This window comes from Labrus bergylta, chromosome 14 (assembly GCF_963930695.1).
Source record: "Labrus bergylta chromosome 14, fLabBer1.1, whole genome shotgun sequence".
In the NCBI taxonomy this organism is placed as follows: domain Eukaryota; kingdom Metazoa; phylum Chordata; class Actinopteri; order Labriformes; family Labridae; genus Labrus; species Labrus bergylta.
This window is the reverse complement of record NC_089208.1, coordinates 13,943,579-13,966,223: the sequence shown is the minus strand read 5'-3', so window position 1 is coordinate 13,966,223 and position 22,645 is coordinate 13,943,579. Positions and strand designations below refer to the sequence as shown.

At 38.2% G+C, this 22,645-nt stretch overlaps 2 protein-coding genes across 3 annotated transcripts in view; both read right to left on the bottom strand.

The window, feature by feature from the left end:
• Nucleotides 1–15,117, bottom strand: part of nsg2 (neuronal vesicle trafficking associated 2) — a 38,828-nt gene extending 23,711 nt beyond the window's left edge. Inside the window, exons 1-3 of the mRNA XM_020651108.2 lie at nucleotides 14,823–15,117; nucleotides 14,221–14,396; nucleotides 2,417–2,527 (exon numbers count right to left, since the gene is read on the bottom strand). Coding sequence (XP_020506764.1) covers nucleotides 2,417–2,527; nucleotides 14,221–14,349 — 240 coding nt within the window. The 5' untranslated portion in view covers nucleotides 14,350–14,396; nucleotides 14,823–15,117. The remainder of the gene's footprint in view (nucleotides 1–2,416; nucleotides 2,528–14,220; nucleotides 14,397–14,822) is intronic.
• Nucleotides 15,118–17,731: 2,614 nt separating this feature from the next.
• Nucleotides 17,732–22,645, bottom strand: part of cpeb4b (cytoplasmic polyadenylation element binding protein 4b) — a 30,945-nt gene continuing 26,031 nt past the window's right edge. For both annotated transcript variants that reach the window (XM_020651109.3, XM_020651110.3), the window contains one exon: nucleotides 17,732–22,531. In XM_020651109.3, coding sequence (XP_020506765.2) covers nucleotides 22,304–22,531 — 228 coding nt within the window. In that variant the 3' untranslated portion in view covers nucleotides 17,732–22,303. The remainder of the gene's footprint in view (nucleotides 22,532–22,645) is intronic.

The following is a 22,645-nucleotide window of genomic DNA, read 5'->3' as shown; positions in this document are numbered from 1 at the left end:
CATTTCTGCCTAACAGAAGCTGACGCAATGTGCATGCTTAAGATGACGGCAAAATCTGCGGCAACATTTCTGATGGGCAACAATCTCCAACAAGTTTGCATTGCACTGCTGAGTTTCAATATGCACAGTTTGTCAATTTTCCCTGATGTTTTTTTCAGTAATACAAGTGTCATACTACTAGAAGTCTCCTCTCCTGAAGTGTCTGCGTAGAGTATTTTAATGATTTCTCTTAGAATACTACCCAAAATGCCACTTGACAGCTGGAAGTTCATTCAGAAGTGTGTGCTTTTAAATTAGCACAGCCTAGCAAGCATGTACAACTCAGTCTATTTAAAAAAAAAAAACAATTATCTGTCAGGAATAAACACTTATCTATTCAAAGTTTGGTTTCAATGCCGACTTCTCGTGGTCACGTTGTGTTAAGTTATTCAATTTATTAGAATAGTAAAACATAAACACGTAAGTTAAATGACATTTGGCGAACTATGGTGTGGCATCAGTTTTGCTCTTGCTAATTGCTTACTAGCATACCTAGCATTACATCAGAGGGAACTGGTGCTGCTAGCAAAAAAATGTGAAAAAATGTTGGTTATGTAGGAGTAAAGAATAATAATTACATTCAGTTTTAAAGACATGTCCCGGTGACTTAACAGGTAAGGCTGTACAATCAAGAACCTATACAAAAGTGATGTTTTTATTTAGCTGTGTTAGTACTGAAAACCTATTCTAATTGAGTAGGTACAGCTACTGTACTGTAGTTGTGTAAGAGGCTAAAAAGGCTTTTATAGAACATGTTTTAAGACTATGTGCTCATAGAAGGAATGACCGACTCAAAACAGTTCAGTTATTTATTTTATATTGAACGTTTTTTATTTCACTTTTGGAAAGGGACTAAATACATTTTTGTTCGTGTTGGGCCTGATTTCCCAATCAGTGCGTCTTAAAACATATTTTCTCAATTGAATTTACAGATGATGAACCACATTATGACACCAGCTTTTATGATAATGTCGTTTTAAAGAAAGTGAATTGCATACCCCTTGGTGGAATTCTCCATCTGCTTTTCATGTTTAACCTGTATAATTTCAAATACATCACAGAAGGGCTGGAGGCTTTTTGACTGTATTTTCAAACAATAAGAAACCACAGGAATTTAAAATACAATCTCTTAATGGATGATTTATAACATGATTGTCCATGGATGCTGCCATTTCCTAGATACCGATAGCAATGCTTTTCAACATTTTTTTTTTTAATTTAGCCCTGGCTGCGTGTTCTGACACAGCTCCAGTTATTATAGCGTGTTTGTGTGTGTGTGTGTGTGAGTGGGCGTTTGCGTGTAAATACAAGGTCTCATCCAGACAGATTTCAGAGCCTCTTCTGCTGCCTGATATCTTATTCTGCTCCTCCTTACTTTGGAGGACATTTCAGACTATGTGTTACACATCTTATTTACGCTCACACCTCTGTTCTGCTACTTTCTCTCTTCTATCTCACTCTTTTTTCAGGAGAGACATTTTTCTTTGCTGCCATGACAACGCAAGCTCGATTTGGTCGCCCATACTAACAGCAGAATTGGACAGACTTAGTGATGCTGATGTTTTTGGACAGGTACCTCAGTGATTCACACACACAGCTGACGTCACCTGTCTTTGTGTTTGCCAGGGAAGTCATTTGGAAGAAACACTCAGCGCTTTGCTTCAATTATATGACAAATAAAACAGTGTTGAAATAATTTAAAGGTCCTTTTCTGGGTGGTGTGGATGTCAGTGCCCCCTGCAGATGAAGCAGGGCTAAATTTACTCTTTGCTGAACTTGTCCTCTAAATGTTGGAGTGGTGTTTATTCTAAAATTGGACTTATGTACTGACCTCGAGTACACCTGAAACCATCTGCTTGAGCGTATGTTTAAGAAATGTAGAGATAAAACAAGACAGATAGAGCTGCCGTGTCTGCATGACATGTTTACATTATTATTTTGTTCTTCAGCAGTTCTGCTTAGGTACATCTCTGCCTCCTCACTCAGCATGCAGAGCAGAATATTTGAGTTTATTCTAAACTAAAGAGTCAGCTATGGGGAAAATGTAATATGGATAAATATCCTGTTTCTAATTAGAGTCATGATGACAAATTTAATCTCAACCCACACATACATCAGTTACAGTATGATTGATCCAACTTTTCCCCTCCAAAACAGAATCCAGGAAATGAGCCAATAGGGACCAAACCAAAAACCCTGATTAATGAATTTAAAGTGAAAACATGCTTTTTTTAATGGTGACATTGACAAAGAAACTGTATTAACGTCAAAGCTAATCCCCATTCTACTTAGAATCAGGGCCAGTCTGGATCCTGATTATCAGATCAGAAGGCCAACATCCCTAGTTTTCATTCAAAACAAGGTTTCAGATGCTTACCTTCAGTCTCTCAGACACACCGTCAGTGAAGCTGATGGTGAACTCCTCCACCTTTGGCACCTTCAGCCTCTTCTTCTCTGTCTGGTACTCCGTGCGAGTTTTCACCACCACCTGGGGAGGAGACAAACAGGTTACAGTTAAGCCGTTTAATCCTTGGGGATAACTGAAAACAAAAACAAAAACAAAAGTGGAGGCGGATGTTATTGTAGAAATATATTGTAGAAAAGGTTGGTCATATCAAATGATGGACCCTCAGAGGTCTTGACACAGTTTACAATAACAGACAATGATGTTGAGGAAGCAGAAAACAAGATGCAGAATCATGTAAATGATAAACACGTGATATAACCACTGCAGTTGGGAAACAATTCCAAGGTGCCAAAAAAAGCAGGAAAAAAATGGAAAATGAAAAAATAGACCTATTGATATTAACCTATTGAAAAAGGTTTTTGCGTCCATAATTTAATACCTGCAAGGGGGTAAGAGTGTTTACCGCCTCCCTTCTTGTATCAAAATGAACAAGTACACGTTCTTTTAAAGAATATGATGTCCAGTTTAAATAGTCATGCTCAGGTAAAAGCTCACAGGCCATAATCAAAACTACATACAGTGTTATTTTCTTGTATATCCTCGTCAGTTAGACATTTTATTCATTTAAAAACAGTAGTCTGGAGTTTATTTGAGGTATATGAGTTAAAAGAAAAGTTTACCCCCATAAGAGCTACCGAGCCTGAAAAGGGACAAAAGAACAGACTCTGAAAACCCATCAGGAGGTCAGACGTTTTTTCCACAGAAAGTATGATAAAGCAGAAATGCCGTGACAAAGAAGTTTTCAAAAGAGAGGCTGAGATGAGTTCACAGCCCAAACACAAAGGTGTCAGCAAGGACAGAGGGAGAGATGAAAGCATAGGTTTCTGTACTAAATCTGGACAACAGTAAAGAATAGGCTGATCTCAGATATAATAGATCTTCTAAAGAAAACACTGGTGCCAGGCATCTGTTAGAGCTTCACTGTTTGCTAGTGATGTCTGGTGCACAGAACCCAAGACCCCAAAATCTGAAGGGAAAACACTGTTCTTTGTGCCGGAAGCTACATGTAAAAAAAGAGAAAGGGCAGTTACAGCTCTGCCCCAGTACTGTCAGTCTAACACTCCTCAAGCTAACAGGTTTAGAGGGCTCAGAGGGACCCAGAGAGAGAGAGAGAGAGAGAGAGAGACACCAAAACTCTAAAGGTTTATCTACTTTCCAACTTTTCTGTGTGTTGTGAAGGAGCTGCTAGATTGGGAAAGTGGTTGGGATTTTCTGTTCATTTGAAGACTCCAGTTGAGGCTACCTTTTATACAAATCCACTATTGTTTTTTTTTCTCTTCAAATCGTGTCTTATTTCTACACACCACCTACGTCATTTTAGAAGAAAAAAAAAATGTGTTTTCTGATCAAGTGTTGAAGTCTTTAAGCAGCCCTTGGATTTAATGAGGATGTTCTTATTTATCTTACCTAACTGGATTTTTACAATAAACAGTTCATGTTCAAATCTTAACCGTATTTCTTTCTCAGCAACTAACTTTATCAGGAAATGCATAATATCGTATTTTGCTAAGATCCAATTGGCAGATATATACCAACTAATTTTGTCCCTATTACCAAAGACAATAACGATATATTTAAATGTTTTCCCCCCACCAACTTCCGAGACATGAGTTCTCTTCTTTTGCAGAATACACATTGTTATCATTCTTTATTGTGATGACCAACAGCCAGAAGCAGACATCATCATACAAATGAAGCTCGAAGGTTACATATAAACATATTTTAATCTTACATTTTAAAGGTTGTGAAAGAAGTTACAGTAGATAATCAACAGCTTGTGTTGGGTATACACAATCTAAGTTTCATCTTATCGGCCTGCTAGATCATAAAACAAATGTTCACTTTGGGCTGATGCCTAATAATATTTTTTTAAGTGTTTATCATCCAAAAATGATGAAATTGCGATATTTTCAATGCTGTGGGTCAGTGGTAACATAAGTCGTCTCTCAACCAGAAGATCGGAAGTTCAATCCCCAGCTCCTGCAGCCACATATCCGATGTGTCCTTTGGTGAGACACTTAACCCCAAGTTGCTCCCGTTGCTTTGTCTGCGGTGTGTAGATGTGTATTAACGGATTAGTTAATACTGATGGACACCGTACATCGCAGCCTCTGCCATTAGTGTGTGAGTGGGCAGGAGGGCCTGTGGTGTAAAAGCACTTCTTTGAGTAGTCAGAAGACTAGAAAAGAGATGAAAGCTATAAAAAAAAATAGAGCTAAAAGTGTGTTAAGCCAATCCAGAAAATCTGCTGGAATTTTGGTGCAATAGATGTGTTTTCATTAAAAACCATTCTTCAATGTACACCCTAGTTCAGTAACAGAGTCAAATCCCTAAACTAGCTATTCTCTATTTTCAGCATGTAATTCATCATGAATTTTGTCCATATCTACCTACCTTCAATTAATTATCTGGATAATCTTCTCAACCTTTACACAATCCACATTTAAAAGTCCTAACCCTAAATCCTAAAAACCTGTATTAACTTGTCTCCCCAACTTAAGCATCATCTCCTCTTTCACTGCAGCCTTAACTATACAAAAGAGCTGCTCTTACAGAGCTGCTTTCACCCTTATCGCTGCATGGACTGAACAGAGAAAGAATCCCTGCTGCTTTGTGTATTCTCTGTATATTCAATTTCCCCAGAGGACGGGGGCGGCTCCAGAGAGAGTTGTACAAATGGCGAGGCAGAGGAGAGGTGGAGGGAGAGAGCGAGAACAATGTCTCTGTGTCCTTGTGGCTAATTGTGCAGCTTCTGAGCGGCTCTCCGTCACTTTGAGACAAAGCCAGAAACTGCTGTGCACACAGGGCCGCTGCACGTTGTGAATGGCTGAACTGCAGCCCGCTCTACAGAGCTCTTATCTAACATTTGAAGGCTGCAGTAGGTGTTCTGACTACAGTGGATTTGATTAGAACCCTGAGGAGGATGAGAGAAACACCAGGCATTAGGCTTGTCATAGTCATAATAACTAATGTCTCAATTTTTGCATCAACTCACCCATTCTCTGACTCATTTCACAATAAGAGCCTTTGGGTTTAAACATAGTGGCGTGTTATGCTGCTTCATTACTCTTTCCCTGCCTGTACTTTGTGATCCTTAATTTCATATTACTTCATAAAGTAGCCATCAATCAACATTACCTCATTAACACAGACCTTAAACTGAAAGCAGCTCATAGAAATCTATTAATTTGGATGAAACCATCTCTGATAAGACAGGACCAAATACTCTCTTGGAAAACATTCATATATATATATATATATATATATATATACAATTTAACCCCAAGAGGGTATAAAGCTTGGTGTTAAAACATATAAAGGTTACAGCTGCTCATTTCACATAACAGGGTGGAATAGGATCAAAACTAAAACTTGCCCATATCTTATTCCACACAGCAAGCCCCATATTTGCCTTTGTGATTTCCCCCAATGGATTTAGGCTATGTGTACTTATATGATCCGATTCTGTTTGTTTCTAGTCACACTAATTGTGTAGCTTTAAGAATCGCAATTACAGTACGCCCCCTGACAACTTTTGGTTCAGACTGATTAAACAAATACTGGATTTTTACCATGAAATTATGTAAAGACATTCATGACTCCCAAAAATATCCTCCAAGAACAGAAATTTGAACCATACCACATTCTTAATCCTCTGAAACTCCATCACCAGCGAGATAAGATTTTGTGTTTAAGAGTAACTCTTTGGATCATCTGCTTTTGGTGTTATTTATTAATTTAGTTGATGCATTGCTTAAAGCAGTTTTTGTTGCATATAATTGTGAACAGTGCTAAAAACACTATTTTAATCTCATTTCACATTTGTTCCCTGATTTGTACTTGAGATGCACCCCAATCAAAGTGTTGGCTTCATCATTGTGAATAGCCACAAGACAAAAACTGCCATTCTTTTTTAAGTAAATGACTTCACTGATGCCAAGTTGTGCTTTTATTTATTAGATATTATTGAAAATTGATCACAATATTGTGTGGAGACAACCCTTGACTCAGTTTCTAAAGATATCCTGACAAAGGCCTGGTGTTACATCCTGTAACTTAAGACGGTAAAAAGCAGCTAAGAACCTATAGGGTTGAAATTCATACAGATTCTTCAACACGTATTTATAGAGATGAATTTGTTAGTTGTATGGATGCAAATACAGATAAAAAATGAAGGCAAGGCAATTCATTGCATTTTCATCAGCATCTCTATTTGAGCATTCACAACCAACTCATTGCAGAAGTCTGAATTCATCGTAATATATAAGAAAACTTGTGTTTATGTAAACAAGCAATGTGTTCTTACTCCTTCACTTGGATGGAGGTCTGGTTATGATGGCGATGCTTTCATACATTTTTGATGCTATGAAAAACTTTAAATCAACTATACAGCTTTTATACTTTAATTAATGTGTTTTTCTTCAACAGTGAGAATAACAGCCTCACATCATGGCTGTAGACTTCATTTCATGTACACTCCTCCACTCACTGTGACCTTTTAATGCGACTCTCAGACTGACAGGGACTTGTACATCAGTGGGAGGTAAATTATTCTGGCACAGACAGAAGCACAGCCGCTGGTGCAATTTCCTGAGAGAATCTATTTACAGATATTCAATTAGACATATTTATTTTATGCAAACTTCTTGAGTCACTTTGACCTTTAAATACTTTCATGACTATCAGAGAGTCAATTTTGGATGTGTAATAGAGCTCCACAGTTTACTTCTGTGTAGAGAAATGACACACAAACAACATGACACCCCAGCTTTTTGAAACTTACAGGGCTTAAAAAAAGGGATTTAATGACTTTTTAAAGAGATGTTTAAGTTTTCATAGTCATATTTTTGTTTTGTTTTTTTTATCTCTCATGCTGTGTTTTTGCAGAATTTGTGGGATATGGGTAATGTGGAATAAATGTTGTGTTGCTCTGTATTGATATGTGCCTGTTTGTTTATGTGCCGATGTGGTTTTTCTATTGCTGTTATTTATTGATTCGAGTGGAAGCAGCTGAATGTTTGGCATCACTACGAGTCCAAGATAAATTTCCCCATGGGGACAATAAAGTGTATAGTATCGTATTTAAATGAATACATGATCATTTAAATGAGAAATTGAAGTAAAGAAAGGTGTGCTTTAGAAAAGTCCATTTTAGCTCATCTAATTCAGCCAGCATATTCTCCATCGTTTTGTCTCCAATCATAGTGTTCGCGTAGACTTGGTATTCCCTGTGGAAATACTTTCCAAACCTTTCTTTTCTCTCTGCCTTCCCCAGTTATTCCCCAGACCTGTTATCACTCAGATTGTGGTTTCATACTTCACGCTAAAAGACTGAGCTGCAGCAGGAGAGTCCGTTTTTGGTGAAAAACTCAGCGTGTAAGGCAGAAGCCAACAGATTTGACATGTTTGATTCCACAGTGGAATAAAACTGTGAATAAAATTCATATAAAAAACCAGGGGGGAGCCATCAATGTGGCAGCTCTGTTGGTGAAACTTGAGCTCATGAATGTGGATTTGGTTGCTATAAATTAGACACCTCTGCTGAAAAGACATAAACTAAAATATCTGATTCTAAAATTATATTCAGTTAAACACAAGTATTATTGTTATAATTCACTCCTAATCATATATTGTTTTTCCCCCCCTCTGGGACAGCAGAATGCTCATGAGCACACTTGTTTTTATATAAGCACCACAAAGCACCATTTACTTTATTTTTGAGTCGTGATTGTGGCCACACAAGTCCAAATCACAATACTCCTTTAAGCTCTGTTTTTGGTCTCCACCAACTCAAAATAAAAGGCAAACATCTGACTCTTTCGATTTTTAAGCTGCTTTAGCTTCTCTCTCCGTCTGCCATCAGGTCAAGCCTTTAGCGTTCAGAAGACTTTTAAAACTTTGCTGATTATTGCACACAAGTTGCCTGTAAAATTGGCAACAAAAACAATGAGCTAAAGTGCTTAAAGGTACAGTAGAGCTACAGAAGAGTTGGGTTATAATTCGGAATGGGATTTTGTCAAAACCAGGGACATATTTCAAATACGCAATGGTAATTTGATTCATTATTATTGTATGGATATTGACTATAGTAAAAAGCTTTTTTTTTTACCATTAACTAAACATCAATCACACGGCTCGGTCCAGGAAAAGTAATTGCGGTCTGTCTGGACAAGCACGGCTGGTTCTTTCTTGATTCAGGTAAGTACAGCTCTGTTATTAACATTCCCTCCACATTGGAGGTGTAAATCAATATCTTTCTACACAGACAGAATATAAACCAGCTGAATTCAAAGTCCTGAGGAGCAGGACTGAAACATGGTTCAACCAGCAGGCAGGAACAAGAGTCAGGCCTGCAGTGATGTTGGATTGCACAGTAATCGTATAATATAAACTACAGGAGCAACAGTTCAGAAAGTTCTTTTTAATAATCAGTTTGGGGCCAATAATCAGTGAAAATGCCAATAATTTTCTGTCTGTTTGTGATAGTTGACAGAATTATTTGGGGTTTTGAAGCTGTTGTTCTAACAAAGACAGAAAATTGAAGTGTCCCCTTGGAGTTTGTTGAAATGTTTATTCTTTATCATTTTAAGACATTTTACAGACCAAACAATTGACTGACTGATGTATATCATTTTATTAATTTATTATTTTTACATTTATAGATATGATAAAGCTCTGACTCTTAAAATAGTACCAATTAGATCCACAAGGATTAGTCCATTAGTCCATTAGTCAATAATTGCTAACTGTTTCATAGCTGATTCATTATTTCAGTCATTTTTCAAGCAAATGTTTGTAATATCTGTCTATTCCAGCTTTCCACTGTGCAGATATGGTGTGTTTCTTTGTCATTTATAAAGGTGTATAAAGGATCTTCAGGTTTTGAGCTGTTGTACAAGAGAAGAAATGTAAAGAAGTGACATTAGGTTTCAGAAGCTCTAATGAGCACTTTTCCCAGTTTGACACGTAGAATAAAGTATGGATGATTAGTTGGGTAACTGCTGTTTACTTCAGGAGTCACAGTTACTCTTACTGGCTCAAAGCAAAACCAGCCAGATACATCTACAAATAGGTCTGCTATAATTTATGATCATTTGCCAAATTAAACATAGATGATGTTTCATCTTGTAATGAGCAATTACATTGCATTGTCGCAACAACACATACAAAATCTTTCTTCTTCATCCTACTCAAAGCAAGCCCTTTCAAATTCATGAGGACAAGAACAACACACAGTTATTAAGATTAAATGAGACTTAAAAGCCGCTCCAAAAGGAAACACTTGGAGAGAAACAAGAAAAGGACACGCGTGTTTAAGGAGATGTGTCAAACAGGGAATGTCACAGCCTTTGAAGCAGGTCTTTGTACCCGAGCTTTGATGTCAGGGAGAGAAAGAACTAAAAGAAATGATCTATCACTCTAACAATCTCTATGTTTCTCCACTCTCCTCGGCGTCTTGTTGTTGTTGGGGTTTTTTTTTTTCAAACTTGCAGCAATCCAATCAAGATATTGGTGACCTGGTGGTGGCTGTGACTCGTCCCTGCCCAGATGGAATCAAATCTAATACCCTCTCTAATGCCTCAGCCTCTGCAGCCCACAGCAGCATTATTATGTGTTTGTGTGTGCGTGTGTGTCTCTATGTGTGTGAACTTCATCCCGCCCCTGCAGATATTCCTTGGTAACCCTGTAGCTGGGGAGGTCACTCAGTCATTGGGTGGGATCAGGGAAAAACAGCCGGGGTTGTGTGTCTGTAAAGCTGCTGATCTGGGGTACAAGTCATGTCACATCACCCTATAAACCTCGCTTTAGCTCTAAAGGACAGAACTGGTCTCAGATCAGATTCTCAAAGCCAGTTCAAAGCTGATCATCAATGAACAGCATCTATGCGGAGCTGACGAAAACAACAAACTTAAATTCAGAGAGATTAAAGAAGATTTTCATCCTAAAAGATAACACTGATGTACACTGTATAAAGGTTTAGGGACAGAACTCCATGGGTTTGGCTTCCTTCAGTGTCTTTGACCCCAGAGTTGCTTTGGATGATATTAAAATATAAACAATGTACATATATAAAGACACAGAAAATATGTAGCTCCAAGTTAAACTCGTTGTTTTCTTCTGTCAGGCCTTATAATCCAGTGTTTATTCTTTGCCATCAAAGCGATGTTTTCAGATGTAGCAGAGCAGAGGCGACTTGGTCTACACCAGCTAGAGCACGGAGCCAGTTAGCAACTTGCTTCAAGTTGGTTAATGTTCACTAATGTTAAAGGTTTTGTAAAGAAAATTATTATCTGATTATGTTATTATATTATATTAATTTTTTTTTTATATTTGGTTTCTAACAAGTTGGCCATGAAAACATCTCCAAGTGAGGATCCTACAGTTAATGTTGATTTTGGTGCCCCCTGTGGACAAAGCGGTGCCTCCTACCTTTTTGCTGATCTTGTCGTCTACAGATGTAATGATTGTGTGTGATAGCATTCATTAACGCCTCGCTGACTCTGACATCTAGTCACAGATTTCAGTCTTATTTCTGTTGACCTCTGTGTTGTTCACACATCACTTTCCAGAGAGACAAATCCTCACACTCACAGCAGGAGACATGTTTCAAGATTTAGCAGCAAATTGACCTTTACAACTCCCACTCTGTCCCGTGTAAAAACAAATGGATCCATCTGCATTTGCATAACGATTTCTAAAAGAGACATTTTCCCCACTAATGCCTTTAAGAATGGACAACTTCAACCGGATTATGCACAAGCCGAACCGACAATTTGTCAGTCCTGGGAGAAAGCGAGCATGCATACAGAATCTGCATTCATTGGCTGTCAGGGTGTGATTCAGAAAGCAACAAGAAACAGCAATCTTTCTGCCTGCGTCTCCTGAGGCATCTAAAAATTCACTGATAGTCAACAAAACAGCCTGCTGAGATGACTGACCTCTTTTTCTTTAAATGTCACAGACAAAAATATTTTTTTTAAAAGTATATCGCAGGAAATCATGCTTCACCCAGGTTATTCTCTGTCTCTGTTACTATACCTATTCAGGTAATCAAGCTATATCCCCATTGGACATCAATCACACAGTACACTGCCATGGTGATGTGTAGAGGTGTGTGTAGAGGTGTGTGTAGATGTGTGGCATAATCTTCACACGATGGCAGCTTTGAGCACAGTAAATGTAGACATGTTCTCCAGTCTCGTGGGAGTGATTTAATCAGTGTAAAATAACTGACAGCTCCATAAAAGTCATGTTATGACCTGATGGCTGCTGACAGAACTGACTCGTCAATCAAACACACACACAGGTTCACATGCCTGTACAACAGTATAAGCCTTCTGGGTGTGGGGGGGGGGATGAAGTGAATGACAAGCCTCCCCAGTTAGCAGGTATATGAAATGGAAAGAGATTGTGCCTCCATCAGCAGAATACATACTGAGGGTTAGGTTGAACATTTTTTACAGTGTACGCAACATGTGACTTAGGTCATAATTCTATCACCTTTGCTTCATTTACTGTATAAAAAAATATGTCACATGAAGGCCCCATCGACCATCATCTTCACATTGTTTACGTGTGCTGTTTCTGTTTATCACTGAATCATTTCACTATTTTTTATAAGAAGAAAAGCTGTTTTGGTGGCGTTTTTGAAAAGGATTGAAGTTTTGACTCATGCTTATTTTGAATCAGAAAAGTACTTGTCAAGGAAACATTTGAAGAAAAAAAAAAGCCCAAGCTTCTGGAGCCTGGTGGGCTTTTTTGGTGCCAGCAACTGTCTAAAACTTAAAGAGATTTAAAGAACAGATATTTTGGGTATAGTTTCCATACTTGTAAAACTATGACTTATTTTCTGAACCACTGCTACCACTTACAGTTTATGACCACCACGTCTACTACCACTTATGACTTTACTGTAAAATGTTCTGCTGGAGCCAGAAGGAAAGCTAAGTTTCACTAACAGTAACATAAAGACTGAAAGCTGGAGCTTGTAAACATTTAAAGATTATGATATCTACACTTCAGCATATTTTAAGCAAACTCTTTAGATTTTATGCTTCAATCTAAAATCAACCTAAATGTAAAAGTGACAAGTTTCAGTTTTATTGATGTGTAATTGCTGGGCTCTTTCTTGGCTGAAGCCAGTGATTCCTGATGTCCGTTTAAAAAGAATATTCTGCTAATTAGTGAGCTTTAAAGGCATTTGTAGGTGGATTTTGTTACTGATAGAGAGCTCACTGATTCATTCTTGGCTCTAAGCTACCCAGCAGCATGTTGTAACCTTCAATTACTAAACAGACAAAAAAGCTGTGTCTGCCTTCTCTTTTGTTTCTGAGGAAGACATTGAATAATCTAATTCTCCAATATGGCAAGCCTTACCTTCATGTTTACCAAACAGAGAAATCAAATGATGTTTGACATTCATGCTTGAAACATTTCATAAATTGCTGAATCAGTATCAGACTTTTTATCAAAAATCAGTTCTGTCTATTCAGTAACTGATTCAAAGACGAATCAAAACCAATTTTACAATGGCTTTGTTCACGACCCCTTCGGTCTGACTATTTTCCGATTAAAGTCCAAAGTTTTTCCTGACAGCAACATTTTTTTATTCTCCATTTCAACTTCCACCTCCTTGTCCCAAATTGGCCACTGCCACTGTTGCCAAGTGCTTGCTAATTGTTGATTAGCTCTGGGTCTCTGTAAAGAATGTAACACACAGTACAATCTAGACCTGCTCTTTAACTGAAGTTTCATTAGAGACATGTTGTTGTGTTGGTGCTTTTTAAATAAAGATTTAATGATTTGGCTTTTTTTTTTTTTTTTTTACTGATACCAAATCTCAGAAGTAAAATGAACTCAATTTCTGAGGATAGAGAGAGATTTGTAAGTGTGTAAATTCCCCAGAGGAAACCTGGTTCTTATTTGTTTTTTCTATTAAGTATCTATTAAACTGTGTTCCTGCTAATCTGATTTGATTGTCCAAACAGACTCTAGTTTAAAGCTCTATATATCTGACATTCCACTGGTTTGAATTCTAAAGTGCTATAACCCTTGTGTTACTAAATATAATGCAAGCTAACCCACTGATGAGGACTTGATGATGAATCAAATCCATTCATCTATAATAAGTAAATGCAGAGCAGCAATATGAAACACATAAAGCCGCTGAATTAAATCATTACACAGTAACCTTGAAATGAACAAAACACTGTCACACAGTACATCCATAATAAGATGCTTTCAGAATGAGCATTAATGAGCCTAACTATTGTCTAATACCATTGATTTTCATAATGTGTAATCAGTGCAGCTCTCTGTCCAAACCTACATGGAAACACCGCCATGCACTGCCGCCATGGTAACTGGATTAACAAGCTGCGGTGCAGTTACTCTGGGATGTTCAAATGATAAATGACAGTCTGTCTGGCACCAAATCTGTCTCCTAATCTCAGATAGAAAAACAAAGGACATGGCCGGGTGACAGCTGAGATGAATGAATTGTGAATGAATTCAAATGTGTGGGTGTGTGGGGGAGGGGGGGGTTGTATGAGGTGGGGTGTTCAGCATAAGAGGGTTTGGGGACATGGTAGGTCAACAACACAGAGTAAATACAAACAGAAGGAGATTAAGAAAAACAGACAGATGCACAAACAAGCTGGAAAAAAAGAAATCTCACACAAACACACATCACTGAGGCTGTGGGGGCTGCTCACCTTTTCAGGTGCTTGGCCCTGCAGGCTGCCAACATCCAGAGGAGTGATGAGGGGCACATTCTGAAAGCCGTCCTCCACGCTCACAGGTTTGGCCCCTTTGTCCTGAAGATTACTCCCCAGTTTCACCATCTTTCACCGACCTTCAATATATTCCCTTATTTCCCTGAAGACTGCTCCTGAATGGAAGAGGAGGTGTTGGGGGGGGGGGGGGGGGGGAGATGACTTTTACCTCACAGCCTTTTCAGGTCAAAGAAAACTGGCAGCAAATGGCTTTTTGATGAGGATGATTCTAATTTAACTCAAAATGTAATATGAATGGTGATTTAACTTAAATGTAGCTTTAATAAAGTAGCCTACGCAACGAATGTGGATAAACGTAAGCAAATGACTGGGATTTTTGTTCGATCCATGATAATTAAATCGGGAGCATGCGATTGAAGAGAATCAAAAATTCCAAAACGGCACATTTTCTTTACAACCTAAACGTATCTCGGACTATTTCTTTTCAGGAAACCACAGAGAAAATCTAACATCCACCAATAGCAAAACCTCCACCTCTCTCTGTAATAACTAACATATAACCCAAAAAAGCAGTAACTTACAGCCGGTCGTCCTTGTCCGTCCGTCTCCCTGCGTGCTGCAGTGTTTGTGTCTGGACTGAGGCGGAGGAAAGGCGCAGATGAGGAGCAGGTGAGGCTGGAGGCTGCGCTGCGGAGTCGATGCTGCTGAGGCTGCGGGAAAGCAACGCTGCACCGCCGGGGACGAACTGGATGTCTGGCGGCGGTTTCCTACCAGCAGGCAGCCCAACCCCCTAATCCAAACAAACACAGAGCCTCTTCTTCTTCTTCTGCTGCTGCTGCTTCTACTGCTTCTGCTGCTGCTGCTGCTTCAACCAGCCGCTGGAGCTGCCGCTAGGGGGATATATTTTATTTTTTTTGTTCTTTTTGGGAGTCTCGTTTGTTTTGCCAAAGTGGAAGCCGAATTAATGATGCTTTTAAGGGCTTCACGTTTACTCACGCAAGGAGGTTGGACGTAGCCTATATGTTGTTTATTTATTATGTTAATAATAGGCTACCCTATTGTTTTTTGGGGGTTTTTTTAAGTACAGGCAATTTGTAAAATACTTCTTTTTTTTTATCCCTGTTTATCTCGATATATGAATGATAGCCCAGCTAAAGTAATGAAGTGAATGTTTTTGTCATTCCCCAAAAAATAAAGTTAATGACACAAAATTATTTTTCTTAAATGCAATAGGCGTAGCAATCAAATGAAATAAAAGGAAAATTGACACTTTCCCAGCTGAAAATATAAAGGAAAAGGCCTATAACTTTGGGATAATAGATTAAACAAACAATATTCCCGGTAGCATTGAAAGCAGCATGAACCTAGGCAAATCCAATCTGTTTTGTTTTGTTTTGTCCTACATCGCCATCTGGTGGTTTGATGACCAACACACAGTCTGAGGTTAAAAAAAAAAAAAACAGCTGATATTTAAAGGGGTATGCAAGTCTGTGAAAAAAAACAGCACATCAATTCACAGACTATCTGAGCGTGAACACAACTCAGAAATAAGTTGAGATATTTGTTTTTGAGGGGAAACAGAGATCTGTTTATTTGGCCTCAGTTGTTTCTGGGAAGTTATAAGTGGTCAAATAGTCATTGCAGTTTCAGGTTGTACTGGCACATGTGTATTACTGTGTGCCATGAGTGATACGACAAGAGGCTGTACCAGGAGCTGTGGAGCATGCTCTGACAGGTAGGCTCTGTTCCTCTTGATGTTGTATAGGGCAAATTGAGACGACCTTGTAAACCTTAAATGTTAGCTGGTCATCAACCATGACTCCTAGGTTCCAAGGCAGACTGTGTGGGTATGAGTGTGGCTGGTCCAAGCTGGATATCGATCTGTGGTTGCATAGAGGAACTGGGAGGGATGACAAGGTGCTCAGGCTTAGATAGGTTGAGCCGAAGGTGGCGTTCTGTTGCAACTCGTTCTACCTTGTGGTAATTTGTCTAAGCAAAAGTGTTGAGAGGAAAGATCAGTCCTCTCTTAGTCCAGCACTGATCTTCTTTATTTGTCCATTTGCAAAATGTGTCATAAGCCCGGAGCTTTATATCAGGTGGGTAAGAACATACATGAATTAAAAGCTTGGCTGATTAATAGAATGCATCTTTACCAACAAAACTGACTGATATTTGAATGAGCAATGATCAGACTTTTAATCTGTACAGGGCAAAATACAACCAGCTGGTGGTGTATCTGAGCTATCAGCCAGTATAATTAGCTTTTGGAAAACAACTCATGACTGAGTCAGCCCTCTTTGTTTTGATTCTAAGATAGCATGTCCAGTTTTTGTGGATCCCCAAAGTAAATTATGAACATGTGATTTGGGCATGAGCCTAAATTAAACTCAGAGTTTATCATTACTTGTTTAGTAGGAATCTGTCAGTGGACCAAGAAGGGAAAGAGTTTTGATGTGTTTTCATAGGTTACACGGGCTCCTTTTAAACAGCGATATGACCCGAACATGTTGGGCAACTGGGAAGTGGTTTAAATTTCTGACCATATAAATAATCACTAACAAAATAGTTGGAGCACTTCAGCTTCATCATTGAGCCCAAGAACAAGGACTCTCCAGCATGTGGAGTGGAGGAGCAGGGGATCAAACTGAGAAGATGATCCAAAGAACCTTCTTAGCCAAAACGTTGCTGCTTCTTTCCTCTCTTGTATGGACACAAAATGTTAGATTAGTTTCCTTTTCTCTTTTTCACTTCGCCATTCTGTCTTCCACGTGGTAGGATCTTCTGGGAAATCAAAGACTTCATTATTTACAGCAAAAAAATTCAAACTAAAGAATAAGCCAAATAAGTAGAGAATAGCATTTGTTTTACCTGTAGCTACCAGGTTATGGGAGAGGTTTGCCTTCAGGTGGGTATACTTCCTGTTTTAGACTTCATGATATTTTGAATGGGCTAAAGTATATTCTAAGTTTGTGAAATATGACAACTTACTGACAGCAGACTTGCTCATAATTGGTTATGTGAAGCTAAAACAGCCACCTTTACTGTATGTGAACACGCTCGTAGAAACTCTGGGTTGATTTAGTTGATATCCAGCTTTGTGATCGTTTAGTGTGATCTCTTAATGTCAGGGTAAGTGAAGCCAGATAACTGAAAGATACCCTGGGTATGTTGAACCTGCTTCGTAGTAACGGCCACAAAACCAGAGAGCTCCAAACCTGAGATCTGCAGCTTTTAGTTTTTTAGTAGTGATGACCTTCAGTGGTTTCACAAGATGTCAAATCACCACTTTTCAAACTGTTAGGAATTCATTCGTAACCTATTAAAGCGGTTAAAAAGCCACACATTTATGTTTAACCCGTTGTCTTGGAAGGTAAACAACAACTCACACATGCTTCAACTACAAGGCAGAGATGTGACAAGTTACTATGATTATCCTGTAAGAGCTTTAAAGACGAAACATTAAACATAATAAGCACACAGAGCACAAAAGTTCATCACAGTTAAGATTTATTTCATTCAACATTTCACATTACAAATATTTAAAAATTATGCATACTGTTATAAATAGTTGGCTGCAAACAATTAAATAACATTAGATTTTTCTTTTTCGTTCACTAGCACTTCTACAGACCAACTCCTAGAAATATGGACATATCCGTATTACATAACTTAATTAGAAAGGAAAATACAAAAATAGGAACTTATAAAGTGAAATGACAATAAAAATTAAGGTGATATCTTAAGTAAAAAATGCTATTAATAAATACAACAACCTTCCCATACACAGTTAAAAACTATTGAAATCTTGCCATTAAGTAACATCATTAACAGACAAATATTTAAATATTTATTTTCCTTCAGAAAATGTGAACCATATATTGTGGAGCACAATATAGCAATTAGTAAAAACTAGACACTTTAACATATTAAAAGCTTCACCTCAAAAATATAACAAAAATCTGATCAAAATTATAAAAATCAATTATACATTCCAATTAAAAATATACCAATAAACAGCTAAATACATTGTTGACCTAATAATTACAATGCAATCAATCACAGTAGCTTAAAATAAACAAAATAAGCAAATGAGCACAAAACCTTTAATGTTTTAAAAATAACTTCAATTATTTATATTAGTACAAATAGTTTGATTTCTTTTCTTTTTTACAAACACCAGCATGAAAAGGATTACAATAACAGTAGAAAATGACTGTGAAAAACATATTAACATCTTCTTTAATTAAATGTCTGCAATTAAAAATGGCAATAAAGAATTACATTGCAAAGAGTCTTTATCTGGAAAAAGGTTCAAAAGAAGTATTGCACATAACAACTTGAAGTTAACTTGCAACATTTACCACATTCAAGTCTTTAAGCTCCCCTTCCTCCAGATAGGTCTATATAAGATCACCTTCGACAGACAGCGGGATGAGTTCTCAAGTCTTTTTAAAAACAGTGTTTAGAAGGATGCTCAAAGTCCTGCACTGCCGAATCGATTTAAAGTTACGTTCTGTCTTGTTTCTCGTCTTAGCTCTCTGTCATGTGCATCCTGCAGAGGTCTGCAAATGGGGGAAGCGAGGACATCAACACGTGGGGGACGGGGGAGGTGTTGGGAGGGGGGTTGAGGTGAGAGTGGGTTTTGGGGAGGCTTGTCCTTAACAAGTTAATAGTTTAGAAACATTTGGTGCACACCACAACAATTAATTTTTAATAGCTAATTCATGTACTTGTCATTTTCTCTTTTTATGTCATGCATGCTAAGGATTACAATAGGTGCTAGTTGGCAAGTTCAAGAATATATATATACTTTTTTTTTTTCAAATATTAAAATATCTAAACACCAAACATCCATTCTTGTGATAAGAGATTCAGCAGTATGCGTGAACCAAATTTTGCATTCTCCTTATAATAAGTTATACTCCATCTATGGAGAGGAAACCAAGACAGAAGTTACCATTTCCCAACTAGTATAGCCATGTTTAGAGACATTAACATCGATTTCAAATTACAACTTGTTTTTTTTTTTTCATTTATTATTCTCGCCATGCTGTTATTAACCAGATTGACTGGAAACATCTAGTGTACGAGAAGCCAAGACCAAGAGAGCGATACACTTTGGCCTCTCCTCTGCAGATCTGAAGTCGCATCAACACAAGTGCACACTTAGTTGTAAAGTTTCCTCAGCACTGAAATGTATAAAAAGCATAATTGAAAATAATATATATTGAAATCACTCAACTTTTTTCTTAAAATGAACATTTCCATATATGCAGATCTCTCAGTAACAAAAGTACAAAAGCTACCTTTCACAATGTGAAAAATTGAGGTATTGCAAAAAGGAGTTTCCCCATTTGTGAAAAATGTGCCTAAAATGACTGTTGGAAAAAGAAAAAATATTTAGAAAAGTAGTGCATAATAAATGTTTACATGTGCATGACAAAATAATTTAGCTAGAAAACACTGTACCAAAAAATCAGCAGGCCATGTATAAAATAATCTTTTTTTTTTTATCATCTCATTTAACAGCAAATTCTTCACAAAGTGTTTTAACTTCTAAAATGCTCACCCAACGCACCCACAAAACTAATGACCAGGGTGCAAAAACTGGTGCAACGACACCCGCCGATATGAGGATACGTTTCTCACTAGTGTGTATTATCAAGTTTCTGTACTAACTCCCTGACATGTTTAAATGCTCAGCTAGTAGATTACCACTGAGTGACTGAAAATGTCAAACAAATGTGAGGATTAGATTCAATTTTGCTGTGAATGTGCACTTCATGTTTAATTCTTCCTAAACACGCAGACCTATCTGAGATATAAAGAACTAGTGGCTACCAGCGCACTTCCTTTTTGAGCTATGGAGAGTGTGAGGCCTTGTGTGTGTGTGGTGTGTGTGTGCGCTTGTGAGTGTGTGTGTGTGTGTGTGTGTGTGTGTGTGCGCGTGTGTGTGCGCTTGTGAGTGTGTGTGTGTGTGTGTGTGTGTGTGTGTATTCCTGCAGGCCCTGATGTTCTTCCACTGGTTTTTCTAATGGGTTTTGACTGCACTGTCAAATCTCTATATGTTTATATAAATAGTGTGTTCAAGGCCAATCTTTGGTTTGCTGGGCTTGACAGTTAAGCAAAACTGGGTAGAAGTGACAGATTTTAAAAAATATATATATAAAAAATGTCCTTGAAGAAATGAGAAAAGGAAAACAAGAGTAAAAACCTAAAAAAAAAAAGAAAAAGAAAAAAAGAAATGAGCTACAGTATGACCCACTACTGCACAGCCATCTTTGGTTCCCAAACACCACCGGGCACAACCGACTGCTATAAAGAGCGAACTGCATGTGGGTAACAAGTGTGTAGTAGTAGAGCACACTGCAGAGACTATCTTCATTTATGCTTCAAAAACACTGGATGCTGAGTTGGATAAGCTTGGCAGGAGAAAAAGATAGAAGGGGGTTCGCCAAAAGGGCAGATCCCTGCATGACTCAAATGTGTGCTGACAATTCGAGAAAGCAGACAAACTTTAATTGCTCCTTTCGTTAAATGTAGCTGACTCTCGGATGCGAAGTAGAACTTTTTTTTTTTTTTTTTTTTTCATTCAAGACTTGGGAGAATTGCACAAATGCATTGGAAAATAAAACAAACTATCAAAGACAGGCATCTCCTGTTTGGTGATAGCTCCCGTTCCAAAAAAAAAAAAAAAAACTGCAATAAAAAAGGCGGCGTTGACCAGCCTTCTCTCGAGGAGTTAACCTTCACCTCCGTCCTGAAAGATCTGGATCAAAGACCCACTGCGGGCAGGTTTTGATCCATGAATGAGGCCCTGCCCTCTGTTAGCTGCTAGCTTAGCATCAGAAGGTTGCAGGCAGACATTAGGAGAGGGGGATCTGGGGGCTGGATTTATCTCTGTAGCAGTTAGCCTGTCTCTCTCTCATATAGCCTCCTGACGCGATACATTCCCCTAGTACACTTCTCTCTGACCCTGGAACAACCCTGGGTTTGACTACAAAAATAAGGAGGTGATGAAGCAAGTGAGTACAAAACTGTGCCAGTCACATCACACTCGGCTTGTTGCATCACTTCCCTTTGATTAGAGCTCTAAGGAAAGGAGAACACCAGCGGGTGATAATGTTTTCTTTCTTTCTTTCTTTCTTTCTCTCTCTCTCTTTTTTTAAACTGTATTCGGCACATTAGCAGCTGAGTTTGAGGTATTAGTTTTTGCATGTCAAAATGGAGATCAAAACCCAAATGTGTGTTGCTAAAGAAATTTGTTGTGATTTTCAAGTAATATCAAAACATTTGTATGATCTGGGAAATCATAAAAGAGAGAAGTTCAAACATTTTGATCGGGGAGGAAAAGGATTGGTTTCTCTCTGCAGCGGGCCCTCTCTGTTCCTCAGAGTAAATGGAGATTCAGCTTTGGTAAACTACTAAGGGTCTCATACACTGGATCTGCACTCTTTCGACTGGAAATAAGTGCACTCTTCTTTAGCAACACCTTTTTCAATTCACATTTGCTCTTGAGCCTCTTGTTAAAATAATAAAAATGTAATCACACCTCTTCAATACAAAGAGCCAACGAGATACTGTTTCAGCAGCATTGGCTCTGGAGACTCGATAGAAAAAAAAAAAAAAAGCAATAGCTCTGCTACAAAAGAAGCCAATCAAATATCAAATGAAGTGTGTCTTCTGGGGCATCTTGTATAAAATTAAATACATACTTTAGAACATGCCAATTGAATAGCAGAGTATCACATCACACCTCAAACTTTCCTATATATGTATCTTTTGAGAACTAATAAAAATATTTCAAAAATCAAAACACATTAAATTATGTTACACGTCTTTTTTCCTTGCTGGACATATTTGGATATAATTCCAGTTTTCTTTTCTTTCTTCAAAATATAGATATATATTAACTTAAAAAAAAATAAGAAAAAGGTTCAGTGAAATTAGAGCAAAAAGGAACCAGCAACAGAAAAGTGCAATTATTTGTACAATGATTTGCGACTCCTGCACTACCTGCCCCTCCTGCTCCCCTGTTGCCTCTCCCTCTCCACAGGCCCTTTTAGTTCCAGCGGAAAGAGATGTGACGGGGTCTGTCGCCGCCCTCCTTCACCAGGGGTTTGTGGAACTCTCGTCCAGCGCGGGAGTGGATGGCAGCCCAGCAGTACTCGCAGTAGTACTGCAGACAGGTGACGTTGGCGCAGAAGAACGGCGCAAACTTCCCCCCGCAGCGAGTTCCCTGGCACTCATCGCACAGCTGGTCATCCAGCACGTATGGCTTCACTTCCACCTGTAATCAGAGGGGGGGATGATTTTAATCTAGTATGGTCATTACTTTATCATTTCTCATTCTGTTCACTGCTGTTCCCTACTAGTTTTGAGTTTCTACCGAGTATAATTTAGT